Raw genomic sequence first — 16,195 nt, 5'->3', positions numbered from 1 at the left:
GGAGATAGAGGTAAAAACACAGGATTTTAAATAAAAAACTGTGTCTTTCTTATTTCTCCAACTCAATGAAACCCAATTACTCAATTGCTTACTTACCGCATCTAATTAAAAGACCCGTTATGGCTGTAATGTTGGCCACATTAAGCTCCACAACAGAGTCTCGAAGCTTGTCTGGTGTCGTTCATGACACTCATTGGCAGGGGATTACAGTCAGCAACAGATCTGGCCCTGGACCACCTCGATCCCATCATGCCAGGAGAAGGAGGAGGACCAGCAGAGTTCCACCACACAAGTGTGTTTTCTGTCTCATCTAATGTTGCTCATCAAACATTGATTAGGCCAGTTTAGCTTGCAGGCCATAAGGACATGGGAGAGATTCGCCATTAAATGAACACACTGCTCCCAACTTACCCCTGGAGTTATTACTAACATCGCTTATGCACCTGAGAGCTCAAAGACATCGGTTTGTGAAGTTTTTAAGAGTATTTAGACTCGCTCTTTGGTCTTCATCTGTGTTCCCTGCTCAGGTTCTGATGCATTAATAATATACAGCTTCAGCTCAGCTTTCCAGCTCAAATTACACAAACTAAGCCAAGAGTAAAATGGAGGGGCTCCCTCACAATGACCTCTTCTAAGGAAAGGAAAAAACAAACTACAGTACCCAGCAGCAACCTGTACAATAGATGACTAGTACCACAGTGGTTAGCTTGTTGAATAGTTGATGTGCTAGTCCAACACAAATGAAAGGAAAATGTGAACAACAACTGCTAAGAAACATAATAAATACTTTTTTGAAGTGAAGTGTTAAGCCAGCACTCAACCACAAAAACAACAAACTGAGGAGTTTTGGAAGAAAGAATAACTTTATTTATGTGCCACCTTTTCCAAAGTGCTTAGCAACCATTTAAAAACAACACCAACAAATCGTATACAAATAGAAGGCCATACACAAAATATAAATAGATAATTGGTGGACAATAGCTGTAGTAGAAGATAATGTAAGTGAATGGCAAGCGCCATGTTATACAGTAGTCTAAGCACGGTGTGTTTATTCCCTTCAAGGCAGGATTGTCTTTTAAAAAATTAGCTGTAATGTTTCATCTGCTCTTTATTTATCTGCGTGTGTTGGCATATTGTACAAGCCAATATGAAGAGATCCATCTCTTATGAGTCAACTTCATGGAAGAGCAGTGCTAAATCACCGAAACATCCCTTTGACGGAGATGGATGGATGGATGGATGAGATTCTTTCATTCTTACAAATGCATCAATGCATTGATTGAATGCAACATCATTGCTGTTTCACGTTACAAGGTTTGTTGGGTTTTTTTTTTATTTTAATTGTGGCTTTTTGGACAACTCCAAACAAGAGTATTACATTACATAAAAGCATCTTGGACTTTTATTGCACATAATATTAATGAACTTTGGCTCGAGTCTCGAAGGCCGATTGAATCCCAAATGTGTGAGTGCCACACACATTTGGTTCTAAATAGATTTTACTTACCTCTGGCTGCTGGAGAAGGTGATAACATTCATCTGCAAAAAAAAACAAGCTTCCATTCTGTAGAACGTTATAGTATATGACTGGTATACTCCATCAAGATATCTTATCAGTGACTTAGAAATTTACTCTACCTAGTAATAGTATTCAATCTGGTAGTTTTAGCGCAACAGAATGAATACACTGAAGCTGTTATTTGCTATTCAACGGTTTATTGGAGATCTGTAAATCAGTTGCAGAACACGTGGCGAGGCAACAAATGTGAATGTCTTTAAAAGCATGGATCCATGGGAACAGAAGTGCACAGTCTCATCACGAAAATAAACCAGGCTGCACCCTTTTCCTCTGAATGTCTTTCATAAAAATTAAAAAAAAAAAAACAGCACCAGCTCCGTGCATCCGTGATTGAATGATCGGTTGTTAGGCAGTTCTTCGCTGGTATTCCTCAGGGTCGGCGAGGAGTCACTGCGGGGCCAAAGGGATGCCCCGGGGATCAGTGACTTGACCCTCCTGCAGGTTCTTCACCAGCTGGGCCAGCCATCGCTTGGTGGTGGTGTCATCCTTCAGAACTTGGGCGAAGGTGGTGTCTTTAAGTTGGTCGGGGAGGCACTGACGGAGAGCCTCTCTGGCTCTGCAAAACAGGAAGCAAAACACGGCATGGATACACTCCACACACGCTGCAGCAGTTCCAGAAACAAGAAAACAAAATTTGTTTTTTTTTGTTGTTTCCTGCGATAAAAAGGTACCTGGAGTTGTCAGACAGACGTAAGTAACAGCGTACTACATGCTTCAACAGGCGGGCTGATGGCTCTTTGGAAAGCTGCAGTACCATTTTCCCCTAAAACAGCAAAGAAATAGATATTTGGACCCACAAAAAAAAAAAAGAACTGTACACTCAATTTTAAGAATGAAAATAATCAAGGTATGAACTTACAAGAATCATTGCAACGTGGGAGAAGCGCTCATAAGTTTGACAAATATATGCCAGCCCTGTGTCATCCAGTAAAATCTTCTGTAGTATGAAGGTTGCGACCTAACAAACAATTATACCTCATGTTGAAGCCGGCCATTACTGACTGAATTTTTCATCAGTTCATATAGCAATAACATGCAAAAAAAAAAGGAAGAGGTTAATGGCCCCTAGCCCTGAAGATCATTAAAATCATACAACTGGATATATTGATCAGAATAAAATCCTGTCAAGAGTACCGTTTTGGAGAGCTCGCTGCCAGATTCCATGATGCGAAGGCACAAGGGAATGATCTCTGTAGTCAGCAGGAAGTTGATTACTTCCTGTTCGTCGGTTTTCACCAAAGCACCTAGACAGTGTTGACACAAGGACCCAGTGAGACTAAAGATATTAAAAGACAAGAACAGTACTGATTAATTCATTTTAGCTTATTGAATCATTTTAGCTTTAGCACTTAACGTTGTAATGCGCGTGTAGAATTATTCAGGTCTGTGGTTTAAGTGATGGTAATGTGACCACAGTGACATTGGCCATTAGCATCATCAAGCTCAAGTTCTACAGTTAAAAATACATCTTACAACAGAGGCTGAGGGAGGGAAATTAATGGAATCCTGACATCAGGTGTTATAGTGTCTACTTTCACTTACCAATGACTCCTAAGCTGGTGAGACGGAGGTACTCAAATGGCCGCGTCTTGCTCACGGTATGTAAAAACGGGTAGAGGAAGAGCGGGATGTGTGCAGCCAGGAAAGCTGACCTGCGAAGGACAAAACTCACTCATTCTCATATTTGTCGTGGATCGAGTTCCGACTTCGGCGCCGCACGTTTTCTGACCGTCTCGTTTTCAAGTTTGGCCACGCCGTCAACATGCACCGACTCTGCTCACGAGCAACAGAAGGGAACAATGACACATATGTTGGTGCGTTCAAGACATGAAATTCAGCTACCTTGTCTCTGGATGAGAGGCCACGCACTGAAGGAGTGCAAGCGCATTACATACTCGGTTGGACTGGTGTGCTGTTAGTGTGGGGGGGTTGATTGATGGGTAGATGTTGACGATTTCCTAGCAAAGAGAAGGACAAAAAATACAGATAAAGCACGACGGGGATTCGCTCTTCATACAAATTACCGTAATTTCTGGACTATAAGCCGCTACTTTTTTCACACGCTTTTAACTGCGGCTTAAACAATGATGCAGCTAATTTATGGATTTTGCCTCAAGACAAAAGAGTGGACGACTGCGGCCTATATATGTACAAATTTTTTTTTCTTTTTAAATTTAGTGGGTGAGGCTTATATTCAGGTGCGCTCAATAGTCGGGAAATTACGGTAGTTCCTTCAAGAGAATACTACGTCAAGAGCTAAGGTGTCCGAAGCAGTCTCTGCGCTTCTCATGCCCATATGTGGAACACACTGGCCTGACTCACCTGAAGCAGGGCCGCTATGGTGCCGCATGAGTGCCACAGCATGGGAGCCAGGTCAGGCACAGACTCCCTCTTCTTGCTGAGTTCCAGGAGGGCATTTTCCCTGGTCTCTGGACTGGACAGTTCATTGATCCACTGGTAGATCTTTTCTCTGTCCACTTGCGCCAGTGCTGTGGTTACAGCCTAAAAGCAATTTCAATTTCAATTCAGTTTTTCAATTTATTTATATAGCACCTTATACAATCAAGATTGTCTCTAGATGCTTTACAGAGACCCAGAGCCTGAACCCCCGAGCAAGCAGACAGTGGCAAGGAAAAACTCCCTTTTAACAGGAAGAAACCTTGAGCAGGACCCGGCTTGCAAGGGAGAACTATCCTGCTGATAGTCGGCTGGGTGAAGGGGGGGAAGAAGAGGTAGACAGGACAGAGAGGATGGAAAAGAGCGAGAGAGAGAGAGAGAGAGAGAAACATACATGCAGTAAACATCATAAATTACAAGGACAGACATGTCAGGTTGTTATAATTGGAATTCTGAAGACTATATACATTCTATGCATTTGTTTTTTAGCTGATATGTTGTTTAAATTAGTTATAATAGCACTACATAGAAGAACAACATGGACAGATGTTGACAGTAGATGTAGTAGCAATATATGTATAAAAAATGTAGCACCAATACAGCCTGTTTTCTCTTGAAAAGAGACAATAGCTCCATTTAAAATCCAACAGCGTGTAGCAGTCTGGCTCGTATCAGTGGGAAGATTTAACTAAAAATGCCTGTTTTTCTTGCGAAGTATGCGATGAAGTGCATTAGACATAAGCCGAATTAAAGAGTAACTCAAGCAGGTATTTCTGCAACTGTTATTGCCTAATTTCATGAATGCACAGGACTGGAAAAAAACGAAACGTCATCAAAATGACAGATTTTCGGATTGAAATCGGAGTACATTTTGTATTGCGGCTATTAACAAAAAAATTAAAAGGAAGTCAGCTTAACTGGATGTGAATGCTGGTATTACGAAAGTACTGTTACTGACTCGTGACTCAGGAGAATTTAACACTTTATAGTTTATCTCACTTAAGTAATTAGCAAGAGAAACTGAATTTCTGGCTTGGCAATATCAATATTGTTAAAAACATAAGACAGCCAGGCTAACATAGGCTAACATAACAGCTATGCTAGCTAATTTTGAAAGTTAACAATCAGATGTACTCACTGCCCCGGTGGCCAACATTCTGTGCAGCGATTGTATTTAATTCAATAAAGCCCTTTAAAACCTGGTATCACAAGTTTTAAGTCTTAAAGAGAGCTAAAACAGAATCATTATTCTGAAACTAAATTATTGGGCTACATTGACTTCCATGATCTCCTAGCTGCTGCACCATATCCGGGTTACTATTTTCAAATTAAAAGCATAGTGCATGCGATTGTAACGTACACCGGAAAGTACTGTTCGATATCGATACTGAACTAACATGAATGTAAACATCAGTTCTTCGTTAGTTCTTTCTCAAGGAATTGTTTGTGTTTCTTGGTCGTTCCAACATAGTTGCGTCAGCACCTACCTTTTGAGCTGAGGAAATACTGCATGTGAAATTAACTTAACTATTAACCACTGTGGGAAACGAGAAATGTTAAAGAATGTCTAGTTAAATCTATGTATTTTATTTTGATAGAATTTAATGCAGCAATTTTTCATTTTCAATCATAGCTCCACACAGCCAAGCAATTTTCTGTCTCAAGCAGTAAATACATCATTTTATATGTTTTTTTATAAATGTGAAGGCTTCAGTACATGGCAGTGTAGACCTATTAACACTTTGTGGATTAAACCTTCACAAAACTGCATTCATCACTCAGGGCAAAACATATTAATATGTTAATTATAGTTTGCAAAAGGAACATTTTATTTCTGCAAGGAAACATTTTATTTCAGCAAACTGCTGGCACAGAAATTACAGTAATCACTTTCCTTGTACACCCTTGACTGTGAAATGCAAAACATTATTCCCTATCACACTGTGATTTATGTGTATGAATGTGTATTTGCATAAAAACAGAATACACAGATACAAAATCGGCGTGGAGTTTATGCTAAAGAGATGTCTCATATTTTACATTCAGCACCGATGTTTGTTGACAAAATGCAAAACAGAACAAAAAAAAAAAAAAATCTGTCAAAGTTCTAGAATATGGAGGTAAGACATTTCATAATTTCTTATGAGGTTCATTTTGCGATGAAAAAGACATGATAAAAAAGATCAGATAAAAAAAGAATGTTATAATATTAAAAAAAAATGTTAAATTTATAATAATAATAATAAGAAGAAATACAACAAACCATTCAATTGTCCACAGGAAAAATAGAATAAAGCAAATAAAGTGTATGAAGGGTTGCATGAAATAGGGGTAAATAAACTGATTACATTTATAAATTCATTGTTTAACAGTCTCTCTTCAGTTCAGCCAGTGTTTTTTTCACAAAACAAAGTGAACAGCCCTTGTTAGTTGGCTCTAAAAGGAGAAAATGCTATGGTCTCTAAAGGTTAGGAACAAAGGGTGGAACAAAAATATGAACTTTCAACAGTAAGACAGAAAAACAGATTGCGATTGTGACATGGAATTTGATCAGAAGATGTAAAAACAAACATAAAATTCAAATAATGTTGTCAGCCAAAGTGTTCTCTGATGTTTAATTCAGTTCAGTTCAATTCAATTCAATTCAGTTTATTTATATAGCGCCAATTCATGACAAAAGTTATCTCATGACACTTTCCAATTAGAGCAGGTCTAGACCAAACTCTTTAATTAAATTGCAATACAGAGAGCCCAACATTCCCCCTTGAGCAAGCACTTGGTGACAGTGGCGAGGAAAAACTGCCTTTTAGAAGGCAGAAACCTCGGAGCAGACCCGTTAATACTTAATTAATTAATACTTAATTCGTTTTTGAAAATGTAGCAAGAAAATAATTTACACCAACTGCTCATTATTTTGGTTATGAGATCAGATCTTTCGAGACGTTGTTTTATCTGACTACGGTATGGAAGCAGTGTTTTGATGCTTGATTAATGCATATGGGTTATGTTTCCAATGCCACAGGTCAAGGTTTACCTCTGCTCTCCTCATCCTTCATCCAGGAGAAGCGAGGTCACCCACAATGGAGCTCTAGTCACCAACTGTCCAGAGATCCCTAGCTGTGGAACCAAGATGGAGTCCTGCACACAGAGTCACTGTTTCACTTGTCATTTCAGTGTTTTTTCCTCAGCATAGGAGTGTTTCGTGAAGGTGGTACAGAATAATCATGCCTTATTATGAAAAGTGTATATGAACCAATATTTTTCATAAAGCACCTCAGGGCTGTTAAGATCAATCTAATTAATATATAATAATCCCATTAGTTTACAGTGGCGGAATAAAACAACTGTGATTTGTGTATATTAAACATAACACTGAGAATAAAAACATTACAGTTTGCAACACTCCGCTTTTAGTCATGATGTTGTTGACAAACAGGATACGTGTTTTTTTTTGCATCATATTTGAAAATGAATGTACAAGGTGGGTAAGATTCCACATGACATTTAAATAACTCTGGAGTAACCAGCATAGGTTACCAACCAAGAAATGTGTTTTTAAAGTAAGATGCATGGTTGCTTTTTTAAAAAAATAAAAAATAATTGTAATTTGAAGTAACATAGATGGGAATAGTGGGTTAATAATTTAGATAAATACTCATCTCAATAAAGTGACACATCTTAATGAACTTGGTGCAGCAAATAAGGGATAACATGGGATTGGTAACAATTTACATAATGATGTAACATAATGATGTAACCATTATGTTACATTAACGTAATATCGATGTAACCTAATTTTGTACACATTAGCCAAATAGCTTTATGTGGCCTGACTCATATTCACACTGCATTAGCCCTACATCCATCAGTATAACTAGGCAGATATAGTATAAGGACCAGGTCTGGAGGGGTAAGTTTCCATGGTTACTAAGATGATCTTGACTTACAGAAATAAGTCTGGTTTATCTGCTAATGCGGCTTTATGAAACACCCCTCTGGTCTTAAAGGCATAATAAGTAAACAAAGGACTAAATACAAATTTCCTGTAAATGATATGGAACTGTAAACAAAAATAACATTTATTCACATAATATTATTAATGTATCACAGATGAATAAGGTGTAACCTGAAGAAAGGGTTCTTGAGGTCCAGGATGTTTCCAGATCTGAACCCTGATTGGTCAACTGTGGCTGTGATGTGGATGTCGTAGCTCTGCCTGGAATGTAAACGTTCATGATTACTTGTCATACACACAGGTTATAGACAGATAACACATTCGGAAGAGCAGGCTCCATGAAAGCACAGGTGTACCTGTTGTTAGCGGACAGCAGGACAGTCCCAGACAGGGTTTGTCCAAGTTTGGCGAAGAGCGGCGTCTGAAGCAAACACCTGACCTGATACCAGCGAGTCAGAGGCTCAGTGGGAGCTGTGGACAGCCACACTGTTGATCTACAGAAAAGGACGGGGAGAGACACTCAAATTTTTCCTGCCCATCCGGTGGGGGAATCGAACCAGCAACCTTCCGATCACAAGCCGCTTCTCCAACCTCTAGGCCACGTATCACATATATCATATAACTACAATCTGTACATCGCAAATGCATGCATCAGCCCACATTTCGAATAATATAATAAAATATAACACTACTAACTATTGAACTATTAAAACATCTGCACTGCTCTACGGGAATGGCGCCAAATTGCAGTACCTAGCTTGGCTGTTAGGTAGGGCATAAAGTTACCTACTGCCATCCAAGACATTCAGCCAGAGAGAGTCAGAGATTTCTTACTTGGATCCTAAATAGGCCACATCAAACCAGAAGGCAAGTCCATGGACCAGACCAGACTGCAGCAATGTAAACACAAAGGGAATCTCCATTCTGGATGAAACACATTAGTTTTAAGGCATTTATAATTCATTATAGGCTGGGGTTAGGGTTAGGGTTATAGTACGGTAATTAAATATTTAATTTAAAAAAATAAAGCGAGACCAATATCATCAACCATGATTACTGTATGAATCTAACCTGTGCAGATCTTCTTCTTTAACCTCCATGAAGTTGATGCAGTGCTTGACAGACCGAGCCATCAGGATCTGCACATCAAATGTGTCCTGAAAAAAAAAAAAAAATATATATATATATAATGATATTATTAACAATATAGATTCCTGCTGTAACTGTGACTGGCAGAGGACAGGAAATGCCTGTCAAGCAGCAGCGTTCAGTCATTGGTATGCATCTTTCTGCAATCAACCAATCAGAAAGCCACGATGAAGAACACATGTGACATGCTGTAAAACCAGGCCCATATTACACCAAATACAATGTGAAGTATTTTAGATACCTTCTGCATTAGCTTACATGCATTTATATACAATTATATTCTGGATTTTGTACCTTTAGAAATGTTAAGAACCCAACGAGAATAAATAAAAGATTTTTTTTTTTTTTGTTGGAGCAACGCCATGCCATCATAACATACCGATTTTGTGTTAAAGTGAAATAAGTTTTGCTATACGTACCACTATGGGTTGCTTGAAAAACTCATCCACTGCAGGACTGTGCAGAGCACTCAGGTCAACACCATAGAAGCTTCTCTGCTGCCTGAAGAAAATCAAGCGAAGGGTGAGCATTTAAGCCATTTATACAGTCGGTTGATCTTGAGCTCTATTACTTCACACTTTGGAAATAAGGAACAAGAAGTTAAATATGTCACAATGGTTGTTATAAGGTAGGCAGAACTGGGAAGGTTATGTAATCTCAAGCTTTATTGAACTCTGTATTGAACAAGTAAGTTAATAGAGTCTTTCCCCACGGTGTCGCTGCTAAAATACTGAACAAAATCACTTTATAGTTTACCTTCATTCCTCAAAGCTGACTGAGCCTGACCTCCACAATAGCGGTAGAGCAGTGAAGGGCACAGACCATGGCAACACACACACACACACACACACACACACATATACACCCTGGTATGCTTGCATACACATGTGCGCAAACAAACGTTACAACAGAGGTTCTATTGTTTGCACAAAATTTCCAGAAATACGTGAACAGCGCCGGGCCTGGACGGCATGGTGGTTAGCGCTGTCGCCCTCGTAGCAAGAGGGTTCCAGGTTCGAATCCCGGTCTGGGCCCTTCTATGTGGAGTTTGCATGTTCTCCCTGTGCCTGCGTGGGTTTTCTCCGGGTACTCCGGCTTCCTCCCACAATACCAAAAACATGCACATTAGGTTAATTGGCTACTCTACATCGCCCCCTAGGTGTGAGTGTGTGCATGAGTGGTTGTCCAGCTTTGTGTGTCAGCCCTGGTAACCAATCCAGGGTGTACCCCGCCTCTTAGCTGGGATAGGCTCCAGCCCCCTGCAATCGTGATGGATAAGCGGTATAGAAAATGGATGGATAGATGATTATCAATCTGAAAATAAGTCAATTTTAAGATGAAATAATAATAATGCAGTTTTCTTTCTTTTTTGGGGGGGTTTCCTGAACCTGTTTGACCAAATATTGTCCTGGGTTACAACATTTATGTTTAGTGTCTGGTAATGGACCAATTTCCTGACAGGAAACTTATCGGCCTACAAATGATTATATCAGTCAAACCCCTGGTCGGTCTGTATGAGTCAAGACTGGACTGAACCCGAGCGTTTTACACCCAACAGGAAACATGCCTGATTGAGATCAAGCGCCGCGAACGTGTGTGTCTGTGTGAGAAAGACATTGGGGAGGGGGGGAATAAAGGGAAAAGAAAGGAAGAAAAAGGAGTCAGTGTGTTTGTGTCCTCATGCATGGTTTTAAGGAGGTGCATTCTTGTACGTGTGTGTGAGACCAGAAACTAGCTCGCGCGTAGTGTTCGAAGTAGAGCTGCTCATCGCTGAAGGGAGCCAGATGAATATCACCATAGGAGGGAAACATCAGACCTAGAGAGAGAGACAATGAAAATAAGACAGAAATAATGCTAGAGCCACAGACGGGCTTTTAAACTGGGAGGCAAATAGCTTGAGTAACACCTATGAAGGCCTTGGGGGGAACAAATGAGTTAACCCAAATAAAAAGTCACATGTTACGAGTCAAAACAGTTTGAGGACAGCATCAACAAGATTAGGAAATAATGCAAGACTTAGCCGAAGTACCAGAAGGTACTCCTACCATTGGGTTTGAGCCATTTCCTGGCACGCAAGAAGCTCTCCATGAGTCTGTCATTGAGCAGCATGTATCCCATCGGCTCAGAGACAATAACGTCCACCATGTCTGGACAGCCGACCGCCTCCACCTCCCCCTCTAGGACCCTGATCCGCTCAGACAGATAGTTACTGTGGACCAGGATCTGCAACGGGTGACAGTCAACATGCGCTGCATTAAATAACACACTGTAAAAACTGCATAAGAATATCCATTTCCTGTACAGTACACTGGGCCATGGCGTATAGAGAAGGCTGTAAATGTCTCCTTATTTTAAAGAGGACAGGTACAACCAGGCATATCTACTGGACAACATCTGGAGAAAAAGAGTTATTTTGGATTTTCAGTGCTGTTATGAATTGTTTTGGGGTTTGCATTGTTTGCATTGTTTCTGCATTTACAAAGAGTTTGCTGTTTATGTGTTTGTTTCGGCTCTCTGCAGCATGTTTCTGATATTGCATTTATTTTGGTCTTTTATATGGGTAATTTGAATTAGTATTCTGAAGCTGCAGCACATGTCTCCAAATGGAAATATTTTTTTGGGGGGGTATTCTAGCGCATTTGTCCTTGTTGAGCACTGTAGTGGACAGCTCAGAGAACTACAAAACCCAAGTACTTCAGTTGCCACTGCTAGAGAAGTGGTAAAGGCAGTAGACATACACACATTCATATATATATATATGAGAGAGAGAGAGAGATTGCAAGAAACAAAAAGTGTTTCTCCATGGAGTACATGCAGGTTTTGGGATATCTGTCTAAAAGATTTCCACAAATGGAATTTGATACGAAGGAAAAATTCAAATTAACAGTCACATGTCTTTCCAGGAACAATGTTGTGGTTGCTTAGGATAGTCCGTACACTGTACGCAGTTTTTATAGGGGCTGAATGTCCAATAAAAACTACAGACAGTGTATTCTGTCAATTCTCCATAATAACAGGGACATTGTTTTTGGAAAGAGGTATCTCTAATCAGAAGTATAAAATTCCATTTTGAATCATTGCAAATTTCTCACCTTTTTGGACCACGTTTGTGGTATGTTGGGCTCTTCAGAACAGGTAGAGCAAGTAAATCTGACACCATGTTTATATTCAGTCTTCACCAAAGGCAGATATTATCCCCATATATCGGTCTAAACCCAGTATAGCATCTCTCTGCAGCCCCCATCCTGCTGAACTCTGGGCCAGATGTTGCCGCAATCCATTAACTCCCCAGAATGCCATGCTCTGCATGTGATGTATGTACTCTGTGTGTGTGCGTGCGTGTGTATACGCACTGTGTAGTGTATTACTGTGGTTTCTTTTTAGCCTGTATCGAGGCCAACACACACATAACTCTCTGAACTCTGCATGTTAACTCACTGTCTGGAAATTCAAATCACTCATGTAGGTTAGTTAGACTCAAACAATGTTGTAATTACGGTAGAGAATAAGACCAGTTTTACAACAAATCAACATCAGAACTTACATAAAGTTGACCATATAATGACAAAAAAAAAAAAATGGATGTTTGCAAATCTACTGACTTGTGTATACTTGGCCATGGGGCTGGACTCAACAGCATACACTCTAGTGGCTCCTGCCTGGACTGCAAAGAAAGACAGAATAGCAGAACCACAACACACATCCAGAACCACCTACAAAGACAGAAAAATAAAGGGAGAATAAATATATACAGTACTTATATATTTATTCTACTACTATAGTAGTACTCTATATTTCCTCTAGGTATGAGTGTGCATGAATGTGTGTGTGTGACACAGTGCTTTTGAAAATCACTACAGTATCACAAAACATAACATTTACAAGTATATAATTATTATTATATTATTATCAGTAATATTTACGTTTCCAACCTGTCTCACTTGTCTTGACTGTGTGTCTTGACCAACTGTTCAATTTTCAATTCAGTTTATTTATATAGCGCCAATTCACAACAAAAGTTATCTCATGACACTTTCCAATTAGAGCAGGTCTAGACCAAACTCTTTAATTAAATTGTAATACAGAGAGCCCAACATTCCCCCTTGAGCAAGCACTTGGCGACAGTGGCGAGGAAAAACTGCCTTTTAGAAGGCAGAAACCTCGGAGCAGACCCCAGCTCAAGATGGGCAGCCGTCTGCCTTGATGGACTGGACTTCTATTAAGTGATTCAGCCTGTGGTTGAGGCTGTAAAAAGTTACCGGCTGCTATTAGCATTTTGTCAAATAAAATGACTGAAACCGCCGTGTTCACTGACAGTCATGTGTCGAGGTGCTTGTGAGGACACGTGCTGTCACCTTGTCTCTGAAGTCCATCTCATTGACTAAGATGGCTCTCTGGTAGGTGCTGATCCTCAGGTAGTCCTGAAGCAGGCTCTGCTGCTGGGACAAACAGCTGTGGAACTGCACACACAACACTGAACAATTTGTGTTTTAAGTTATGTTTCAAAGTAATTTATTTAAAAAGAACAGGCAAAGTTAGAGTTATTGGGTAGTCTGCCAGTGGATTACCTGGTAGCCCTGCATCGGGACATTTTCAGTAATTGTTTCAAACATATTAGGATGTTTCCCAGAAGGTGTTTGGTTTCTCTCTGCTCCCTTGTCTCTTCCCTCATCTCCTTCTGAGCAACCTTTGCTTGATTTTTCTCTTTTCAGTAACTGCTGGAAGTTCTTCATATCTGGAGAGCCAAAGAGGATAAGACATTTTCTGAACTGTACATCTTTGAACTCCTGACAGACTTACGAAAAGCCCAGCATGATAACCAGTATACATTTAAGCATCTATACTGTACATACCAGTTGGAGTTTTGAACTGCAGCATAAGACTCAGGTTATCGACGGTGACCAGGAAGGACTGTCCCCCAACCTGGCAGCAGTCCATTTCCTTGGACATTGTGAATTTGAAGACAGATGCTTTGTTGGCTGAAAGCATATTGTTTTTATTGTTGTTTATTTTTGTACTGCCAGGGGTATAAGTGGTGGGGCCACAGTATCTGAGTACACTCACCATCCTGCATAGTGAGCTGCTGAGCCTCCTGTCCTGTGGTGACAAACAGAGTAAGCTCCTGCTCTGATGTCTTTCTGCACACACTGACCTGCTGCTCCTTGTCCTCCTCCTCCTCCTCCTGGACCTGCATCCCCTTCAGAACGCAACACACAAGAGTCTTTCAGATAAAACCAAAACCACAGCAAACGATTGGGGTTGCTGGAATACGATCACCTCAAACTAAGAATCACTGCGGTTTCTTTATTTCAAAATGAGCCTTTTGGATCTACAAGGAGAGCAGGTTCTCTTCCATGGAGTCCACCATGTTGTTCTAAAGTAGCCCAGGGTGAACAAACCAAACATAGGTTCTAGAGAGGACCTTTTGATTGAGACAAGGGGTGCTCAGTTAGTTGCTATCTAAAACCACACCAGTAGGTACCACGCTTTTATTGACTTAAAAGCTAAATGCTCCTCACAAACTCTTCTCTGATGTCTGAAATGTTCTCTATCGATTGGATATATATTGCCAATGTTGTCGCCAAAGACGATGAATTGAAAACGAGATGGCGTTTTCATTTCAGAGTCAATTAGGCTTTGGCAGATTTCATTTACAAAACAAACAAATAAAAAAAATATCTTTTGACCCGTACAGGTCACTCCACCAGAAATCTAAGCTTACGTTAATAACTTAATCAATATAATCATAATAATGTAATCAGAGGGAATAATTTCACTTCTTAAATACATGTATTTAAACATAGTGCACATATGCTGTCTTTGGCTTAGAATTTAGCTGGACAGATTAGAACAGCATAAAGTAGATCAATAAGAACAGAGCTTGATAGTTAAAACACAAAAATCTTAATCCAGATTCATTTTCTTAAAATACATCTCATGGAATCATAGTCCAGATAAGAAGAGTAATATATAGCGTGCCTTCTGCAAACCTCCATTTTACCTCCCCATGCGTCCCCGTGTGTTCCTTCTCAGCCCCGTCCTCCTCCTCCTGCAGAGCGAAGACCCTGACGGAGAACGCCGGTGGTTCCTCGCTCCTCTCCTCCATTCTGCAATGTGAAAAGAAGTTGCTCTTCGGGAAGAGAGGAGGAGGAGGAGGAGGAGAAGAGGGTAAGGGGGAGAGGATGTGGAAAAGGAGGGGATGGAGGAAAAGGGGAGGAGAGATGGAGGACAGATTAAAAGGGAAAATACGGAAGAAAAGCAGGGGACAGAAGATGGTGGGGAGAAACTATGGTGGAAAAAAAGGCAAGATTCCATTTTACTACAAATACTTACTTGAAAATTAGCTTTGAACTGACCAGTGGAGATCTTTGTTGGCTGGGCTGGGTAGGAATATTGATGGGAGCTGTGTGTAATATATGTGCATTAACTTTACTAAAGGTGCAAAATGTTTTATTAATGGTTTGTAAAAAAAAACATTCATTGAGGGCTTTTGAGAGTTCTTGCGTCCTATGACCACGACAGAAGATCTGGATGGATCAATGAGCCTTACAGACGGCACGCAACCACAAAACCCAACAGAGAAAGGCTACAGTTACAAACCCAGTAGTACGCCTTTATCACTGGACCATGAAAATGTATTCAAAAATAAATGCCAATCCATCAAACGGATTATATTCGATTGCTTGGATTTTCAGACAATCGGCGTCATGAATAAGTTTGTGAACATCTTGCGCGTCATGGTGGAAAGTCGTACTATTTAAAGATACCAACGCTCCCTCTGCTGGATGTACAGCACCATTGCTTCAACACAAATGTCAAAATTCCTTGAGCAGATTTGAATCATAAAAACCTTCTAGTACAGCTGAGGAACCCCTAACCCTAACCCTAACCCATGCTAGGGTTAGGGTTAGCATACCTATGTATGCTCTGCATGCATGTGACATGATAACGCCATAGAGACAGGGGGATCTTCTTCATTCTAATCAGAAGAATTGTTTGGTCTTCAGTAGAAAAGCCAAACGTGATGCCAAAACATCTTTAAATTGATTATATCCACCACTTCTACAGCAAAAACAGAGCACTGATCAAGTGAACACCTTTGGACCATAACACCA

At 40.2% G+C, this 16,195-nt stretch overlaps 2 protein-coding genes across 2 annotated transcripts; both read right to left on the bottom strand.

The window, feature by feature from the left end:
• Positions 1–1,699: 1,699 nt before the first annotated feature.
• On the bottom strand, positions 1,700–5,306 carry cnot9 (CCR4-NOT transcription complex subunit 9). The gene is made up of 8 exons (XM_046382487.1): positions 5,115–5,306; positions 3,902–4,081; positions 3,422–3,537; positions 3,122–3,231; positions 2,714–2,823; positions 2,439–2,537; positions 2,251–2,342; positions 1,700–2,135 (listed from the first exon to the last, which is right to left on the bottom strand). Exons 1-8 carry the CDS (start codon positions 5,130–5,132, stop codon positions 1,967–1,969), a joined length of 894 nt encoding a protein of 297 aa, XP_046238443.1. The 5' UTR covers positions 5,133–5,306; the 3' UTR covers positions 1,700–1,966.
• A 478-nt stretch (positions 5,307–5,784) lies between these two features.
• LOC124055570 (histone-arginine methyltransferase CARM1-like) lies at positions 5,785–15,984 on the bottom strand. The gene is made up of 14 exons (XM_046382484.1): positions 15,082–15,984; positions 14,145–14,277; positions 13,934–14,059; positions 13,649–13,815; positions 13,436–13,540; positions 12,683–12,793; positions 11,126–11,303; positions 10,806–10,896; positions 9,500–9,581; positions 9,003–9,088; positions 8,766–8,855; positions 8,288–8,425; positions 8,103–8,192; positions 5,785–7,114 (listed from the first exon to the last, which is right to left on the bottom strand). Exons 1-14 carry the CDS (start codon positions 15,184–15,186, stop codon positions 7,090–7,092), a joined length of 1,527 nt encoding a protein of 508 aa, XP_046238440.1. The 5' UTR covers positions 15,187–15,984; the 3' UTR covers positions 5,785–7,089.
• Between the last annotated feature and the right edge of the window lie 211 nt (positions 15,985–16,195).

The sequence above is a fragment of the Scatophagus argus genome, chromosome 24, assembly GCF_020382885.2.
Source record: "Scatophagus argus isolate fScaArg1 chromosome 24, fScaArg1.pri, whole genome shotgun sequence".
NCBI classification, from domain to species: Eukaryota; Metazoa; Chordata; class Actinopteri; family Scatophagidae; genus Scatophagus; species Scatophagus argus.
This window is presented reverse-complemented; position numbering and strand designations above follow the sequence as displayed.